Source organism: Macaca thibetana, chromosome 16 (assembly GCF_024542745.1).
Source record: "Macaca thibetana thibetana isolate TM-01 chromosome 16, ASM2454274v1, whole genome shotgun sequence".
NCBI classification, from domain to species: domain Eukaryota; kingdom Metazoa; phylum Chordata; class Mammalia; order Primates; family Cercopithecidae; genus Macaca; species Macaca thibetana.
Genome location: NC_065593.1, coordinates 18,810,596 through 18,828,682, shown reverse-complemented (window position 1 = coordinate 18,828,682; position 18,087 = coordinate 18,810,596). Strand labels below are relative to the sequence as shown.

The following is an 18,087-nucleotide window of genomic DNA, read 5'->3' as shown; positions in this document are numbered from 1 at the left end:
CCAAGGCAGGTGCATCACCTGAGGTCAGGAGTTCGAGACCAGCCTGGCTATCATGGTGAAACCCCACCTGCACAAATAATACAAAAATTAGTCAGTCGTGGTGGCGGATGCCTATAATCCCAGCTACTCAGGAGTCTGATGCAGGAGAATCGCTTGAGCCTGGGAGGCAGAGGTTGCAGTGAGCTGAGATCATGCCATTGCACTCCAGCCTGGGTGACAGAGTGAGACTCCATCTTGGAGGAAAAAAAAAAGTAAGGGATTGGACTCAACAGGCTAAGGGTCCTTCTTGCTGGCATTTTATGACTATGAGGAATACTATGACCTAGTACAATGGGAGTCATTAATTATTTATCAAGCAAATTATAGACATGGAAGGGTTGAAACGGCTACTGAAAACAGAATAAACAGTAAACATTTCCATTACCTTCCAGTCTGATGTGAAGAAAATTTCTTTATTCTTCTGTTATGTGATGCCAAGAATACAGCAACACAATTGAACACATATTAAAGAATAGACAGCCAGTGGTTGTTAGGTAACATGATCTACTCTTTCAAAAAACTGTTTAGAAAAAAACACACCTTGGGCCGGGCGCGGTGGCTCACACCTGTAATCCCAGCACTTTGGGAGGCCGAGGCAGGCAGATCACAAAGTCAGGAGATTGAGACCATCCTGGCTAACATGGTGAAATTCCGTCTCTACTAAAAATACAAAAAATTAGCTGAGTGAGGTGGCGGGCACCTGTAGTCCCAGGCAGGAGAATGGTGTGAACCCGGGAGGTGGAGCTTGCAGTGAGCCCAGATAGCGCCACTGCACTCCAGCCTGGGAGAAAGAGCAAGGCTCCGTCTCAAAAAAAAAAAAAAAAAAAAAAAAAAGAAAGAAAGAAAGAAAGAAAAAACACACCTTGGCCAGGCACAGTGGTTCACACCTGTAATCCTAGCACTTTGGGAAGCTGCAGCAGGGAGATCACCTGAGGTCGGGAGTTCGAGACCAGCCTGACCACCACGGAGAACCCCGTCTCTACTAAAAACACAAAATTAGCCGGGCGTGGTGGCGCATGTCTGTAATCCCAGCTACTAGAGAGGCTGAGACAAGAGAATCGCTTGAACCCAGGAGGCAGAGGTTGCGATGAGCTGAGACTGCGCCACTTCACTCCAGCCTGGGTAACAGAGAGAGACTCTGTCTCAAAAAGAAAAGAAAAGAAAAAACATACCTTTCACAGGAAAAGACCTTGCAAAAAGATGGATGATGGGCAGAATCACATTTCATGGATATAGATTTGTTATCTACACAAAAATTGCATTCCATACCTGAATATAATGATTTCTTGTGACCTCTAAGAATGCTTCCAGGTACTAACTTATAGGGAGGGAAATGGAAGGGATGAAGAATGGAACTTTAGTATCATCGACAGCAGACAGAAATAGGATGACTATAGTGGACTCTGAAGAGACACAGCCAAAGCCTAGAAGCAACGACGCTCCCATCGCTATGAGCATACCTAGAGTTCCAGACCTTGGTTTCTAAATAGTACTCCCTAAAGGAATCAGAGTTCCTTGGATAAATGATTATTCCACAACTGGATAGGGAAGTACAAGATGAACCCGAAACATTGTATTGTATTAGAAAACAGGACATGCTGAAAGGAAGGTAGGAACAAATCAAAAGTACACTAGACCCAGCTTGATGGCGCTATCTTTGGCCAAACCTGTGTCAACGTGAATGAAGAAGGCTAACAAGGGATTTATGGCCCATAGAATAAAACCTATGAGTCCATCCTTAAACATAGAAGCAGTGAAAGAGTTAGATAATTTACATGTGGCAATCACCATGCTAATAATTGTTTCACTTAAGAATTATCAATGGATGCTAAAAATAATGAGTAAAAGTTTGTTGAAAAACAGGATATTGGGCTGGGCACAGCAGCTCACACCTGTAATCCCAACACTTTGGGAGGCCAATGTGGACAGATCACTTGAGGTCAGGAGTTCAAGACCAGCCTGGCCAATATGGTGAAACCCCATCTCTATCAAAAAATCCAAAAATTAGCTGAGCATAGTGGCACACACACCTTTAGTCCCAACTTCTCAGGAGGCTGAGCTGGGAGAGTTGCTTGAACCTGGAAGGCAGAGGTTGCAGTGAGCCTAGATCAAGCCATTGCACTCCCGTATGGACAACAGAGTGAGACCATGTCTCAGGAAAAAAAAAAAAACAACACTGACAAGAAAACAAAAAAAGAAAACAGGATATTTACACAGTCACAAAATACTTCCCCAGAAATTATTAATTACCTTGATACTGATATCAATTACCAGACTATAAAAGGATAAAATAATAACAGTACAATAAAGAAATCTGACAGATACCCCCTTAACAAAGCGACCAAAGTCAATACCCCTAATTACGAAACAAAATGATATTATATGCTTCAATAATACAGAGAAGAAGAGAAAGGGATAAAGCAAGCAAGACTCAAAAAACCAGGCAAAATTAAACAAAATTCAGGAATGAGATAGTAGACATGGTTGTACAAGTATCAATATACTAAAAACCACTGAGTTATAAGAGTGAATTTTATAGTATGTGAACTATATCTCAATAAACAAATGAAATGGAAAGGAGTGAGAAGTTTTAAAAAGTAAAGAAAAAGTAGTAAACATAAGAGAGGTCAATAATGAAGACCCCCTTACATATAACTGGGGATTCTGAATAACAGAACCAAAGGATTAGAATAAAGAAATATTCAAAGATATGATTCAAGATAACTTTCTAGAAATAGAAGGCTCACTATGTTCCTAGGAAAAGATACAAAATTAGCAATACCAACACCTAGAAAAATTACCAGACTTTAAGGCTTACAAGAAAAAAAAAAATCCTTTAGATATCTAGGCAAACAAGTTAAACAATTGATTTTGGGGTTAGGGACGCAGTAGGGTAAATGAGGCTACCTTTGTATTTCCACACAGCACCATTCAATAGTAGAAGATAAAAGAACACTGACTACAAAGCTCTTAGAGGAAAAGAAGCGTGACACAATTTTATACTCAGCCAAACTTACTTTGATTATAATGACGACAGATAAACATTTTGAGTGTACAGGAACTCAAGGAGTAGAGTTTTCATGAGCTCTTTGTGAAGAAATTTTTTTTTTTTTTTTTTTTTTTTTTTTTTTTTTGAGACAGAGTCTCACTATGTCGCCCAGGGTGGAGTGCAGTGGCCGGATCTCAGCTCACTGCAAGCTCCGCCTCCCGGGTTTTTACGCCATTCTCCTGCCTCAGCCTCCCGAGTAGCCGGGACTACAGGCGCCCACCACCTCGCCCGGCTAGTTTTTTGTATTTTTTAGTAGAGACGGGGTTTCACCGTGTTAGCCAGGATGGTCTCGAACTCCTGACCTCGTGATCCGCCCGTCTCGGCCTCCCAAAGTGCTGGGATTACAGGCTTGAGCCACCGCGCCCGGCCTGTGAAGAAATTTCTAATGGAAAAAGTTTAATCAATAGAGATAAATTAAGGAACTACAGTAAGTCTTCACTTAACATTGACAATAGGTTCTTTGACTTGAAGCGAAACCATATATAACAAAATCAATTTTTTTTCTCATCACTTACAAGGAAATGACGTTATTAGAGGACCTGCTACACATCATTTCATTAATGTTGCAGTTTCCAAGAACCTACTGGCAACACTAAGTGAGGACTTACTGTATAGCAAAACAACCGGCACTGAGCATTTAAGCCTTTTTAACCAGAGAGCTAAGATAAAAACACCTGTGAACTGTGGCTACATAATAAAATGTCAGTGTTTACAAACCACAACAACATACACATAATCAAAATTCAGGACAGGAAACAGAAAAGGGAGAGGGAGTTCCTCAGCTTTTATACACAGGGTCAAAAGACTTCATTTAAAGGTGATAAACTAAGTAGCAGAGATAGAAGCACACATTTAAGAAGATAAACTGGCTGGGCCCAATGGCTCACACCTGTAATCCCAGCACTTTGGGAGGCTGAGGTGGGCGGACTGCTTGAGCTCAGGAGCTTGAGACCACCCTGGGCAACATGGCGAAAGCCCGTCTCTACAAAAAGTACAAAAATTAGCTGGATGTGGGAGTATGGTGGTTGTGTGAGCCTGTGGCCCCAGCTACTCAGGAGGCAGGAGGATCACTTGAGCCCAGAAGGTCAAGGCTGCAGTGAGCCAAGATCCCATCACTGCACTCCAGTCTGGGTGAGAGTGGGCCCCTGCCTCAAAAAAAAAAAAAAAAAAAAAAAAAAAAAAAAAAGAATATTAACACTAGAAGAATGAAGATAAATAATATAATCAAATAAAATCAGGGGCAGTAAAGGAAAGGTAGGTGAAAATCAGATTATATAGTGTAAAAGAAAAGTAACAAGAACAAAGCATGATACGAATGTGAAATGAATGTAAATAGTAAACTCATAATACTCTCAGATTAGATCACAAAAGTCAAAATCTACTCACTATAATAAACTGTTTTAAACAAAAACTACAGTTAAAACAAAATGAGCCAAAGGTTGAAGATAAAAGCTTAACCAAAAGTATCCCAGACAACTACAAATGAAAAGGAAAACAGGCCGGGCGCGGTGGCTCAAGCCTGTAATCCCAGCACTTTGGGAGGCCGAGACGGGTGGATCACGAGGTCAGGAGATCGAGACCATCCTGGATAACACGGTGAAACCCCGTCTCTACTAAGAAATACAAAAAACTAGCCGGGCGAGGTGGCGGGCGCCTGTAGTCCCAGCTACTCGGGAGGCTGAGGCCGGAGAATGGCGTGAACCCGGGAGGCGGAGCTTGCAGTGAGCTGAGATCCGGCCACTGCACTCCAGCCTGGGCTACAGAGCGAGACTCCGTCTCAAAAAAAAAAAAAAAAAAAAAAAGAAAAACAGGAGTTATTTTACAACAGACAACCTTAATTTTTGGATCAAAAGGATTAAATGAGCAACTATGCAGAATGGGTTAAAGATATAAAATGCTGATGGAGGCCAAGAGAATAATAACTTTAAAAAGTGACTGACTTTCCATTTCTGTGGGTATTGGTTTTAAAGAACAGCTTCTATAGGACCGTGGAAGCAGATGTTTATTGCATAAATATATGTTAGCAATTGAAAGTCTCATTAAAATACATTAAGTCTATTTAAAGGGGTATTAAGTTTATTCTTAGGGATCAGAATTGGATATGTATTAATTTTGTCATTTGTGGGGGCTAATAAAAGAGGGTTAATCCAGGGACAACAGCCACCAACACATTTCTGCTTTACTCAACAGCACAGCAATGGCCTCAATCAATTTTCACATTAAAAAAAAAAAGATTTGCACTATCTTTGTATTTCTTATTCAATTAAAAGCAGTATAAACTCAGGATCAACAAGATAAATGATGAGCAATAAAAAGGTATAAAATCTATAAAAACTTCAGTTTTACTTCTAACAAGAATATTTCATTCCTGTGAAATCAGTCAAGTGTGTGAGAAGGATGGGCCAATTCCATTTTCTTCAATGATACAGGAACGAAAGTCAAGTTTTACACGTGAGGAAGAAGTTCACATCTAAGTACCATGCTAAGGCATTCAAACACATTCGTGTCTTTAATTAGAATGGCAGCCCGACCTTGTAACTAAATTTCACTGCTAAACACACAAAAGAAAAAATAATCTATGTCTGTGTTCAAAGGCTTAAAATCTCAAATGTAAAATTTCATGGTAAAAGGCATTTGAGGAGAAAAATGTTTTCAGAAAATCTCTATTAAAGAAACTTAATAACTTAGATACTTTATAAAATAAATTTGATAAAGAGTATTATCTAAGGGCAGCAAATAGTAACAAAAGTATTGCTATTTTGCACTGGCATTTCAAAGTAACTGTGAAAATCAGGGGTTTCAAAATATTTATAAGGAATAGCTATTGGTACTACTCAAAATGCCAGTCCCTGATAAGATAAGGAGCTTGTGCCAGAATGTAAACAACACATTAAAAAGTCAACGAAACCAAAGAAACGTGAGGTAACCTAAACATACGGCACAAGGTCCTTATCTCTGTGGACAGTAACAAATAGCTTGTGGTTAAGCAGCCAGTTCAATAACCACTTTTAGTAGCACTATGCCAGATGCCACAAATGGCCATTTCAAAGGTTATGACCACCATTCTGTTCTTTTTTTGGTTTTTTTTGAGACAAAGTTTCGTTCTTGTCGCCCAGCCTGGAGTACAATGGTGCAATCTCGGCTCACTGCAACCTCCGCCTCCTGAGTTCAGGCGATTCTTCTGCCTCAGCCTCCCGAGTAGCTGGGACTACACTCATGTAATACCATGCCTGGCTAATTTTGTATTTTTAGTAGAGACGGGGTTTCGCCATGTTGGCCAGGCTGGTCTCGAACTCCTGACCTCAGGTGTACTGCCCGCCTCAGCCTCCCAAAGTGCTAGGATTACAGGCGTGACCCACCGCGCCCAGTGACCACCACTCTGTTCTAAGTAGTTAATGTCGTGTGGATTTGCCCGCCCAGTTTTGCCAGCTCTCTAACACTTTCAAACAAAACCAGTGATCCATGTTTTCATATGAAATGGATCTGATTCTCAACATTAATATGGGCAATAAATAATAACTGCAAGCCTTATACAACTCACAGGCTAATGGGCTGTCCCCTCTATTACAGGGGTCCCCAAGCCCTGGGCCATGGACTGATACTGATCCGTGGCCTGTTAGGAACTGGGCCGTACAGCAGGAGGCGAGTGGCAAGCAAAGCTTCATCTGAATTTACAGCCACTCCCCATTGCTCGCATTACTGCCTGAGCTCCACCTCCTGTCAGATCAGTGGCAGCATTAGATTCTCACAGGAGCATGAACCCTCCTGAACTGCACATGCGAGGGATCGAGGTTGAGCACTCCTTGAGAATCTAATGCCTGATGATCTGTCACTGTCTCCCATCACCCCTACATGGGACCGCCCAGCTGAGGGGAAGCCAGCTGCGGGAAAACAAGCTGATTCTACACGATGGTGAGTTGTATAATTATTTCATGTAATGAAATAATACAATGTAATAATAACAGAAATAAATGCACAATAAATGCAAAGTGCTTGAATCATCCCAAACCCACCCCTCCCCCACCACAGGTCCATGGAACAATGGTCATCCATGAAACTGGTCCCTGGTGCCAAAAAGGCTGGAGACCACTGCTGTACTCTATTGTAAATAGTAGAATTGTAAAGAAAGTTGGGGTACTTGGCTACTCTACTTTTAAAAGTGAAATATAAATATGTTTCTTTTGAGCACACTTTGTTCAACTGAGGTATACAGAATAGGTCAGAATTTTTAAGAAACTGTGACAGCTGGCGTGTATTCCTTTATTCATTCAACAAACAGTTATTAAGTGTCAACTATGTGCCAGGTATTATGCAAAATGCTAGGGATATTGCAGTAAAGCGAACACAGACAATCCCTCCCTTTTTGAAGCGGACGGTCTGGCAGAGGATGGGTCTTATCCAGAAATCACTTAAATACCTGTAAATCTATAACTGCGACAAATGCTATAAAACACAGGTAAAAGATACTATTGACCCTCCCTAATTCGTGGATCTGCCTTAGGAAGGTCAGAGAAGGCTTCCCTGCAGAGACAACTGATCTAAGAACTGACAATGGAAGAAAAATTCACAAAGGAAGGAATGAGGGGAAGGGAACGTGGCATTCTAGGGTCCTAGGTAAAGCAAACAGCAAGTACGAAGACCCTAGGGCAGAACTTCTGGAGTATTCCAGGTACTAAGAGACAGTCACTGTGTCTACACTTTGCAGAAAGCAAAGTAAGCACATACAATTCAAGGTGAAGCTGGGGAGGAAGGCAGGTTCCAGATTATGTAGCGCATTATAATTAGAGTGACCATATAATTTTATCATATCCCATCTGAAACTTTTCTGAAAGTAAAAACTATTAATAATCACACCAGGATACAATTATATTCTTTTTTTTTTTTTTTTTTTTTTTTTTTTTTTTTTTTGAGACAAAGTCTCACTCTGTCGCCCAGGCTGGAGTGCAATGGCGTGATCTCAGCTCACTGCAACTTCTACCTCCCAGGTTCAAGCAATTCTCCTGCCTCAGCATCCCGAGTAGCTGGGACTATAGGCACGTGCCACCATGCCCAGCTAATTTTTTGTATTTTTAGTAGAGACGGGGTTTCACCGTGTCAGGCAGGATGGTCTCGATCTCCTGACCTCGTGATCTGCCCACCTCGACCTCCAAAAGTGATGCAGCCGTGAGCCACTACACCCAGTTGATAAAATTATATTCTATGTTAAGGATTTAAGTCTGGTATAGAACAAAGCTGGAACAAAGTGGAAGCAAAGGCTCTAATTAGGAAGCTACTGCTATACCTGAATTAAGAGGCTAAAGGTTGGGTGTGGTGGCTCACGCCTGTAATCCCAGCACTTTGGGTGGCCGATGTGGGTGGATAGCTTGAGTCCAGGAGTTTGAGAGCAACCTGGGTAACATGGTGAAACCCTGCTTCTACAAAATATACAAAAATTACTCAGTGTGGTGGTGTGGTGGCACGCACCTGTGGTCCCAGCTACTCTAGGCGGGGGACTGGGGGGTGGGGCGCAGTGCTGAGGTGGGAGAGTCACTTGAGCCTGGGAGGTAGAGGCTGCAGTGAGCTGAAATTGTACCACTGCACTCCAGCCTGGGCAACAGAGTGAGATCCTGTCTCAGAAAAAAAAAAAAAAAAAAGGCTAGATCTAGATAAAGGTAGCAATGGCAGAGATAGGGAAAACTGAAAGGAATCAGAGATATTTTGGAGGGAACATTTGTGAGATTTAGCAATGGAATCACATGTGAGCTAAGGGATGCCGTGTTTCGCACGAGTCTCCCAAGGTTCTGGCTTGTTCAACAGGATAGGCAGTGCCACCCTAACTGAAGTTAGTAACTCTGGCACAGAACCGTTTTTGAGGAGAAATATAAATCTGAGCTGTATTTGAGACATTTAAGTGGAGATGGAGCCCAGAGAAGAGGTGTGTAGAAATAAACGTGTGAGTGATTTGCAAACAAACAAGTGAAGCCCTGGCACGGATGACAGCGATGAGGGAGAAAATGTAAAGTGCGAAGGAAAGAGAGCTGGAGAGCAAGCTTTGAAAACTCCTTTAATAGCTGTATGCACAGTCATCACAGAGTAAGCTCCACCAGGAGACAAAGGAACACCAGAGTGCAAGAAGGAAAACCAGAGTTTTCAGTTGGTGCCAAGGAGGCCACGGCAAGAGCGGATCCATGAAGGAACCAACCAGCAGAGTGACTTGCTGCTCAGAAGGCAATGGAGGGCTGAAAATCAGAGTCAGTGACATGAGGCTGCTGGAGACCTTTTAAAGAGCTGCTTTGGTAGTGGCAGAGTTATAAACCACCCCGGAATCAGCTAAAGATTAAATGAGGGCAGGGAGTGGAAGCTCACACTTGTAATCGCAGCAGTGTGGGAGGCTGAGGCAGGAGGACTGCTTGAGCCCAGGAGTTCAAGACCAGCCTGGGCAACAAAGAGTGACCCTGTCTCCACTAAAAAAAAAAAAAAAAAAAATTTAAATTAGCCAGGTGTGGTGGTGGACATCTGTAATCCCAGCTACTCAGGAGGCTGAGGCAGGGGGATCACTTGAGCACAGGAGGTCAAGGCTACAGTGAGGCATGATTGCATCACTGCACTCCAGCCTGGGCAAGAGTGAGACTCCGTCTCAAAAAAAAAAAAAAAAAAAAAAAAAAAAAAAAAGAAATCCTGTCACGTGCTAGAACATGGCAGAGTCTTTGAGGATATCATGCTAAGTGAAACAAGTGAGTCAAAAACAACAAATACTGCATGATTCTACTTTAAGGTAAAGGTATCTAAAGTCGTCTAACTCATGAAAAGGTTCTAGAAATCTGCTGTACAACAACGAGCACAAAGTTAACACACTGTACACTTCAACTCGATTAAGGTGGGACATTTTATGTTGTGTTTCTCACAACAATAAAAAAAATTAAGTGGCCCTAAATTATTATTCAAGTACTGTGCTGACATCCTTCCCACTTTTTCAACTCTCTGATACAGAAGACTTATTGAAGAAAATGTCCAATTTTTAAACACTCTCATGGGTCAAATAAGCAATTAGATAGTAATATACAAAAACACAGATCCTGAAACAATGGAAACAACCACTACTGATAACCCTAAATTAAGCAAAGAATCCAAAATCCTACTGGCAAAATATGAAATTGTATCTTGATCAATCAAGCTAATCTTTTCATTCTTTTTTTTTATTTTATTTTTTATAGAGAAGGGGGTCTCACTATATTGACCAGGCCGGTCTTGAACTCCTGGCCTCAAGCAATAGCTTTCCAAAATGCTGTGATTACAAGCATGAAGCAGCCTGAAGCCTGGCCTTCAGGCTGATCTTTTAAATGACCATGCCTATGCTAACTAAAGAGCAAATAACAGAAAAGAAAAATCTAGTCATCCAAATACCTCTTTGCCCTTTCCGGGCATGGTTAAGAATACTGTGATTCTGGCCAGGCGCAGTGGCTCACATCTGTAGTCCCAGCACTTTGGGAGGCCGAGGCAGGCAGATCACCTGAGGTCAGGAGTTTGAGACCAGCCTGGCCAACACGGTGAAACCCCGTCTCCACTAGAAATACAGAAATTAGCCGAGCATGGTGGCAGGTGACTGTAATTGCCATTTAGTAGAGACAGTGAAATCCCGTCTCTATTAAAAATACAAAAAAAATTAGCTGGGCGTGGTGGCACGTGCCTGTAATCCCAGCTACTCAGGAGGCTGAGGCAGGAGAATGCTTGAACCCGAGAGGCGGAGGTTGCAGTGAGCCAAGATCACGCCATTGCACTCCAACCTGGGTGACAGAGCGAGACTCAAAAAAAAAAAAAAAAAAAGAATACTGCGATTTCCTAGCAATGCCCAGTGACTTACCCTAATTTCAGTGAAACTTAAAAAAAAGTCCAATGATAAAAGAGGAACTGTTAAATTTAAGTTTTGTACTACAGAAAATTTAGGAACAAGCTAAAAGTAATCAATATGGAATTGGCTAAATAAGCTATAATACAAGAAAACCCGATGCAGCTATTAAAAATAGTAAGATTAGGCTGATCTACACATACTTGTATGAAGAGGGTTCCTCAATATATTACGTTTGAAAAAGAAGTTGAGCAGAAGTATGTATGTACATTCCGACTGCATTCTTGTAAAAACAAAATAAAAAGACCCTGTATAAATAGATGCAGAGGAAAAGTCTGGAAGGCTAAGCAGGGACTCTGGATATGCATGTAGGTGGGTAGATGAGTCAAGTGGAGACTTCCACTCACCTCACTTTTCTATACTATCTAAACACATTTAATTACATAATTCCACTTTTTTTTTTTTTTTTACTAAATATGTAAACTCTCTTCATACAAGTATATGTGGATCAGCCCGGTCTTATTCTTTTTAATGACTACACTGTACTCGCTTGGGTGGACGTATTACAGCTTTTGTAACTTTATGCAAAATGCTTACAGGATAATGTCAAATGGGGGAGAAGACGCATGACTGTATGTAACTAAAATGACAACCAGAAAAATTACTACGTATGAATAAAGACAAGGGCTTAGAAAGATGAGATTACGGACTCATTTCATCTTTTAGGGTAAAAGAACTGTGACTTTTTGTACGTATGTGACACCATTATAAATGTAGTTAGGAAAAATAGATTTCTGTAATTTTCTCATTAAGGAGTCTATAATATCTGTATAGTAAAAAAGAATTCCTTTTCTGAAAAATGGAAAACGGGCCTTTGGTTCTAGAACACTTGCTTTCCATAACACGGTGACAGCAATCACCAAAAGATAGTGCTGCAGCTGTAGCACTCATCACACAGCTTCAAGAGACATTTTGGGCAAGGGAACAATATAATTAATGTTTTCCAAGGGCCTTCGAAGAAAGCTGTTGCTTACATAAACAATTCTTCTTATTCAAATATATATATATATTCATAAATATATTTATATATATTCAACTTACAAAATGATGAACTACAGCACACAATTTAATCACAAGGAACCATATCCTAAAAAAGTACAAGACATTAAGCTGAGGCTGGTTTAATGGGAGGAAATAAAGTGAACACCAATGAAGACCTGATTCTTAGACTTTGTTGTTTATTTTTTGTTTCTGAAAAGATCCAGACACTAGTCTGAGTGTTAGAAATACTTTTGTAGGGCAAAGTCAAGTCACTCGACTTCACTAGTTAAGTATCTAGGTCTTGTTAGCACCCTGGGACATTCAAAAATCCTGAACACAGGCAAGATCTTTTTTCATTCTCATTTCCGAGATTATAGGGAGGCCCAGGAACTAAAATTAGCTCTCACGTGAAAATCAGCAGTTTATTCATTTTCAGTCTTTGTTGTTTGTTTAACACATCCAGCTCCCCAAAATAGCCCATTGTCAACAGGCTCATGGCCGATTTCCCCAGAATGACTCCCGCTCTGCCACTGATGAATACAGTATCACCATTATAGACGGATTTTGAACAGACACATTTCTGTAATCCATGGCTAAAATAACAATCATTCTAATCCTATAGAAGCTGAACCTGATATAACAACAACAAAAGCCAAAAGCCTCCCAGTGTTACTCCAAAGTTGGTTTCTAGTCTTTAGATGGTCACTGAGGTGCTAAAAACGGTACAGTCTACCCAGCATGATAAAGCCCTTCAATGCTGGGTCTTTGGTTTAAAAACAAATCAGTTAAAATAAATAAACAAATAAATAAAAATAAAAACAAAAACAAATAGGGCCGGGCGCAGTGGCTCACGCCTGTAATCCCAAAACTTTGGGAGGCCGAGGCGGGGGGATCATGAGGTCAGGAGATCAAGACCATCCTGGCTAACACGGTGAAACCCCGTCTCTACTAAAAATACAAAAAATTAGCCGGCGTGGTGGCGGGCGCCTATAATCTCAGCTTCTCGGGAAGCTGAGGCAGAAGAATGGCGTGAACCCAGGAGGCGGAGCTTGCAGTGAGCCAAGATCGCACCACTGCACTCCAGCCTGGGCGACAGAGTGAGACTCCATCTCAAAAATAAATAAATAAATAATAAATAAAAACAAATCAGTTAAGTGTCACATTCTATTCAAGCTCAACTGACAGCGCTGAACTAAATTGCAGGCTGTTCCTATGGAACTGATTATTGTGAAAAAACAAACTAAAATCTCATTGTAATGGTCAGATATGATTATAACAAAGCAGTGGCACGTGCAGGGAAGAAAAACAAGGTATCACACTAGCCATCTTGCCACCTTAATTATACCAGGCTTAACAACAATACGAGCACCTACCATGAACCAGTGTCTACAGAATGCTAGTCATTCTATGTGCATTACTGCTAACCTTCATGACAACCGTCCGAGGATGTACTCTCATCTCTCCTTTTCAGGTGAGGAGACTCAGTCTCAGTAAAGCTAAGAAAATTACATAAAATCTCACAGCTAAGGCCGGGCACAGTGGCTCACGCCTGTAATCCCAGCACTTTGGGAGGCCGAGGCGGGTGGATCAAGAGTTCAGGGGTTCGAGACCAGCCTGGCCAACATGGTGAAACCCCGTCTCTACTAAAAACAAAAATAAAAAAATTAGCCAGGTGTGGTGGTGGGCACCTGTAACCCCAGCTACTCAGGAGGCTGAGGCAGGAGAATTGCTTGAACCTCAGGAGGCGGAGGTTGCAGTGAGCCAAGATCACGCCACTGCACTCCAGCCTGGGGGACAGAGCAAGACTCTGTCACAAAAAAAAAAAAAAAAAAATTTTCACAGCTAGAAATGGCACCCTCAAGACTGATACTTAACAAGACTATCTTAGAAATGTCCCCTTTCCAAAACACCCCTGATTCCCTTAAGAGAGCACTTAGGAGTTAAGCAAATAAGTGACACTAACCCATCGAAGGTCTAATGTTTTGTCTGACATTTCTTTTCCATATTAGTTGAGTTTATAATTTTGGTGATTCTTCTTTTTTTTTTTGATATGATCTCAGCTGCAACATCCGCCTCCCGGGTTCACACCAGTCTCCTGTCTCAGCCTCCTGAGTAGCTGGGACTACAGGCGTGTGCCACCACACCCAGCTAATTTTTTTGTATTATTAGTAGAGACGGGGTTTCACTGTGTTAGCCAGGATAGTCTCGATCTCCTGACCTCGTGATCTGCCCGCCTCGGCCTCCCAAAGTGCTGGGATTACAGGCAAGAGCCACCGCACCCGGCCCGGTGATTCTTCTTTAATACAACTCACAGAATTAAATACAAAGCCATTGTAGGCTGGGCGTGGTGGCTCATGCTCGTGATCCCAGCACTTTGGGAGGCCAAAGTGGGCGGATCACTTGAGGTCAGGAGTTAGACATCAGCCTGGCCAACATGGTAAAACCCCATCTCTACTAAAAATACAAAAATTAGACAGCTGTGGTGGCGCATGCCTGTAATTCCAGCTACTCAGGAGGCTGAGACACATGAATCACTTGAACTCGGGAGGTGGAGGTTGCAGTCAGCCAAGATCGGGCTACTGCACTCCAGTCTAGGTGACAGTATGAGACTCTGTCTCAAAAAAAAAAAAAAAAAAAAAAAAAAAAAGATTGTAAAAAGGAAGAACATTCTACCAGTGCAGACAACCATCAACAACTCCTACTTAAGCAGGCAGGAAGGGGAAGATTTCTGGGAGCCGCCAGGTCATTTACACCAAGAGCGCATCTCCTCTCTCCTATGACTACCACAGGTCCCTGCAAAACGTCTGAGGTTGCCAACTATACATAGGCTCACACTGCTCTCATCTCTAAAAGAAAAACAAGGAAGTCCTCCTCAAGACTGCCATATCTTCTTCCCATTCCCTCACAGACACATTTCTTTTTCCCTGTAACAAGAGTCTTTTTAAAAAACTTTTTAAAGATTTATTACTTTTGGCCGGGCACGGTGGCTCACGCCTGTAATCCCAGCACTTTGGGAGGCCGAGGTGGGCAGATCACAAGGTCAGGAGATCGAGACCATCCTGGCTAACACCGTGAAACCCCGTCTCTACTAAAAATACAAAAAATTAGCCAGGTGTGGTGGCGGGCGCCTGTAGTCCTAGCTACTTGGGAGGCTGAGGCAGGAAAATGGCGTGAACCCAGAAGGCAGAGCTTGCAGTGAGCCAAGATTGCACCACGGCACTCCAGCCTGGAGGACAGAGCGAGACACCGTCTCAAAAAAAAAAAAAAAAAAAAAAAAAAAAAGATTTATTACTTTTAATTTCTTTTCTTTTTGTTTTTGAGACAGAATCTCACTCTGTCACCCGGGCTGGAGTGCAGTGGTGCAATCTTGGCTCACTGTAACCTCTATCTCCTGGGTTCAAGCGATTCTCGTGCCTCAGCCTCCCGAGTTGCTGGGAGGTTAATTTTTGTATTTTTAGTAGAGATGGGGTTTCACCATGTTGGCCAGGCTGGTCTTGTACTCCTGGCCTCAAGTGATCCACCCACCTTGGCCTCCCAAAGTGCTGGGATTATAGGCATGAGCCACTGTGCCCAGTCAAGATTTATTAGTTTTTATGGGTACATGGTAGGTATATATATTTAGGGGGTATATGGGATATACATTGTATTTTTAGCAGATCAAATGTTTGTGGCAATCTTACATCTAGCAAGTCTGTTGGCACCATTTTTCCAATAACACATGCACACTTTATGTCTCTATGTCACATTTCGGTAATTCTCACAATATTTCCAACTTTGTTGTAGTGATCTATGATCAGTGGTTTTTTTGTTTTTGTGCGTATGTGTGTTTGTTTTTGTTTTAGTTACTCAGGAGACTGAGGTAGGAGGATTGCTTGAGCCCAGGAATTTGAGACTACAACGAGCTATAATCCTACCACTGCACTCCAGCCTGGGCGACAGGGACCCTCTCTCGAAAAAAGAGAAAAAAGGCTGGGTGTGGTGGCTAACGCCTATAATCCTAGCACTTTGGGAGGCCGAGGCAGGCAAATCACGAGGTCAGGAGATCGAGACCATCCTGGCCAACATGGTGAAACCCTGTCTCTACTAAAATTACACAAATTAGCTGGGCGTGGTGGCGGACGCCTGTAGTCCCAGATACTCGAGAGGCTGAGGCAGGAGAATCGCTTGAACCCGGGAGGCAGAGGTTGCAGTGAGCCGAGATCATGCCACTGCCCTCCAGCCTGGGCAACAGAGCGAGATTTTGTCTCAAAAAAAAAAAAAAAAAGTCTTTAGATCCCTACCAGTCACTACGTTTTAGATCATGAAGAGCACAACACTAAGTCTCTGCAGTCACTCTGGGATTTCTGTAGGGTGAGCAATAATTCGGACAGCACGAGAATTTTTCCAGAAGGAAACTGAAATGCATTTGGTCAATTCCTCTAATGTGATACATTAAAAAGCTGAGACCAAGAGAGGTTAAGCGATTTGTCCTAGGTCGCATGGGAAGTTTAATCGAATGTCTCAGATTAACATTCAGGTGGGCTTTCTGTTATATCGTATCCATTTGAATCACACAAGAATAATACGGTAAGTTTTCATCCGTTACCTACCTCACTCTTCCATTCAGATTTATCTGAACATGCTGCTTAAAATCTGGATATTTGGATGCCAGATATGCAAAGTCAGGAGGTTTGTCCTTGTATCTATTTCTTGCATGCATTGATTTACTCAGAGCCATCTTAAGGAGAGAAAGAGAGAGAGAAAATCAGCATATTTATTAAAAACCATTAATGGGGGCCAGGCGCGGTGACTCACGCCTCTAATCCCAGTACTTTCGGAGGCCAAGGCAAGTGGATCACCTGATTCAGGAGTTCGAGACCAGCCTGGCCAACATGATGAAATCCTACCTCTACTAAAAATACAAAAAGTAGCCAAGCGTGGTAACAGGAGCCTATAATCCCAGCTACTCGGGAGGCTGAGGCAGGAGAACTGCTTGAACCCAGGAGGCAGAGGGTGCAGTGAGCCGAGATTGTGCCACTGCACTCTAGTCTGGGCAACAAGAGTGAAACTCCGTCTCAAAAAAAAAAAAAAAAATCAGTGGGGAAAGCTGTGGATGCCAAGTTAATAGTTATAGCCAACATGTCTTTGCCAATCAAGTGACAAAGTAGAAACTACTTTTAAAAAATATATACAACAAATAAGCACATGAAGAGATGCTCAACATCATTAGTCATTAGAGAAATACAAATCAAAACCACGTGAGATACCACTTCATACCCACTAGAATGGCTACCGTCAACAAAAAACCAAAAATTAAAAATTAAAAAAACAGAAACAACAAGTGTTCTGCAAGGATGTGAAGAAATTGGAGCTCTCGTGCATTGCTGGTGGGAATGTGAAGTGGCACAGCTGCTGTCGAAAAACGCTTGGCGGTTCTTTAAAAAGCTAAACATAGAATTACTATCTGATTCAGCAATTCCACTCCTAGGTATATTCCCAAAAGAACTGAAAGGAGGAACTAAAACAGATATTTGTACAGCAGTGTTCACAGTAGTATCATTCCCAAGAGTGAAAAGGTCGGAAACAACCCGAGTGTCCATCAGCAGATGAATGTGGATCAACAAAATGTGGATCAACAAAATACGGTATATCCAAACACTAAATATGGATCAACAAAATACGGTATATCCAAACACTAAATATGGATCAACAAAATACGGTATATCCAAACACTAAATATGGATCAACAAAATACGGTATATCCAAACACTAAATATGGATCAACAAAATACGGTATTATCCAAACACTAAATATGGATCAACAAAATACGGTATATCCAAACACTAAATATGGATCAACAAAATGCGGTATAGCCAAACACTAAATATGGATCAACAAAATACGGTATATCCAAACACTAAATATGGATCAACAAAATACAGTATATCCAAACACTAAATATGGATCAACAAAATATGGAATATCCATACAATCAATATGGATCAACAAAATACGGTATAGCCATACAATAAATATCACGCAGCCCTAAGAAGGAATGAAATTCTGATACACACTACAACATGGAAGAACCTCGAAAACATGATGCTAAGGGAAATAAACCACACACAAAAGGACAAATATTGTATGCTTCCA

The 18,087-nt window shown here is 41.7% G+C and overlaps 1 protein-coding gene across 3 annotated transcripts in view; it reads right to left on the bottom strand.

The window, feature by feature from the left end:
• The window catches only part of METTL16 (methyltransferase 16, N6-methyladenosine), an 89,211-nt gene that overhangs the window by 64,175 nt on the left and 6,949 nt on the right, over positions 1-18,087 (bottom strand). For 2 of the 3 annotated variants that reach the window (XM_050763557.1, XM_050763556.1), the window contains exon 2: positions 16,544-16,671. The exons of the other annotated variant lie outside the window; for it this stretch is intronic. In XM_050763557.1, coding sequence (XP_050619514.1) covers positions 16,544-16,671 — 128 coding nt within the window. The remainder of the gene's footprint in view (positions 1-16,543; positions 16,672-18,087) is intronic. 3 annotated transcript variants of the gene reach the window in all.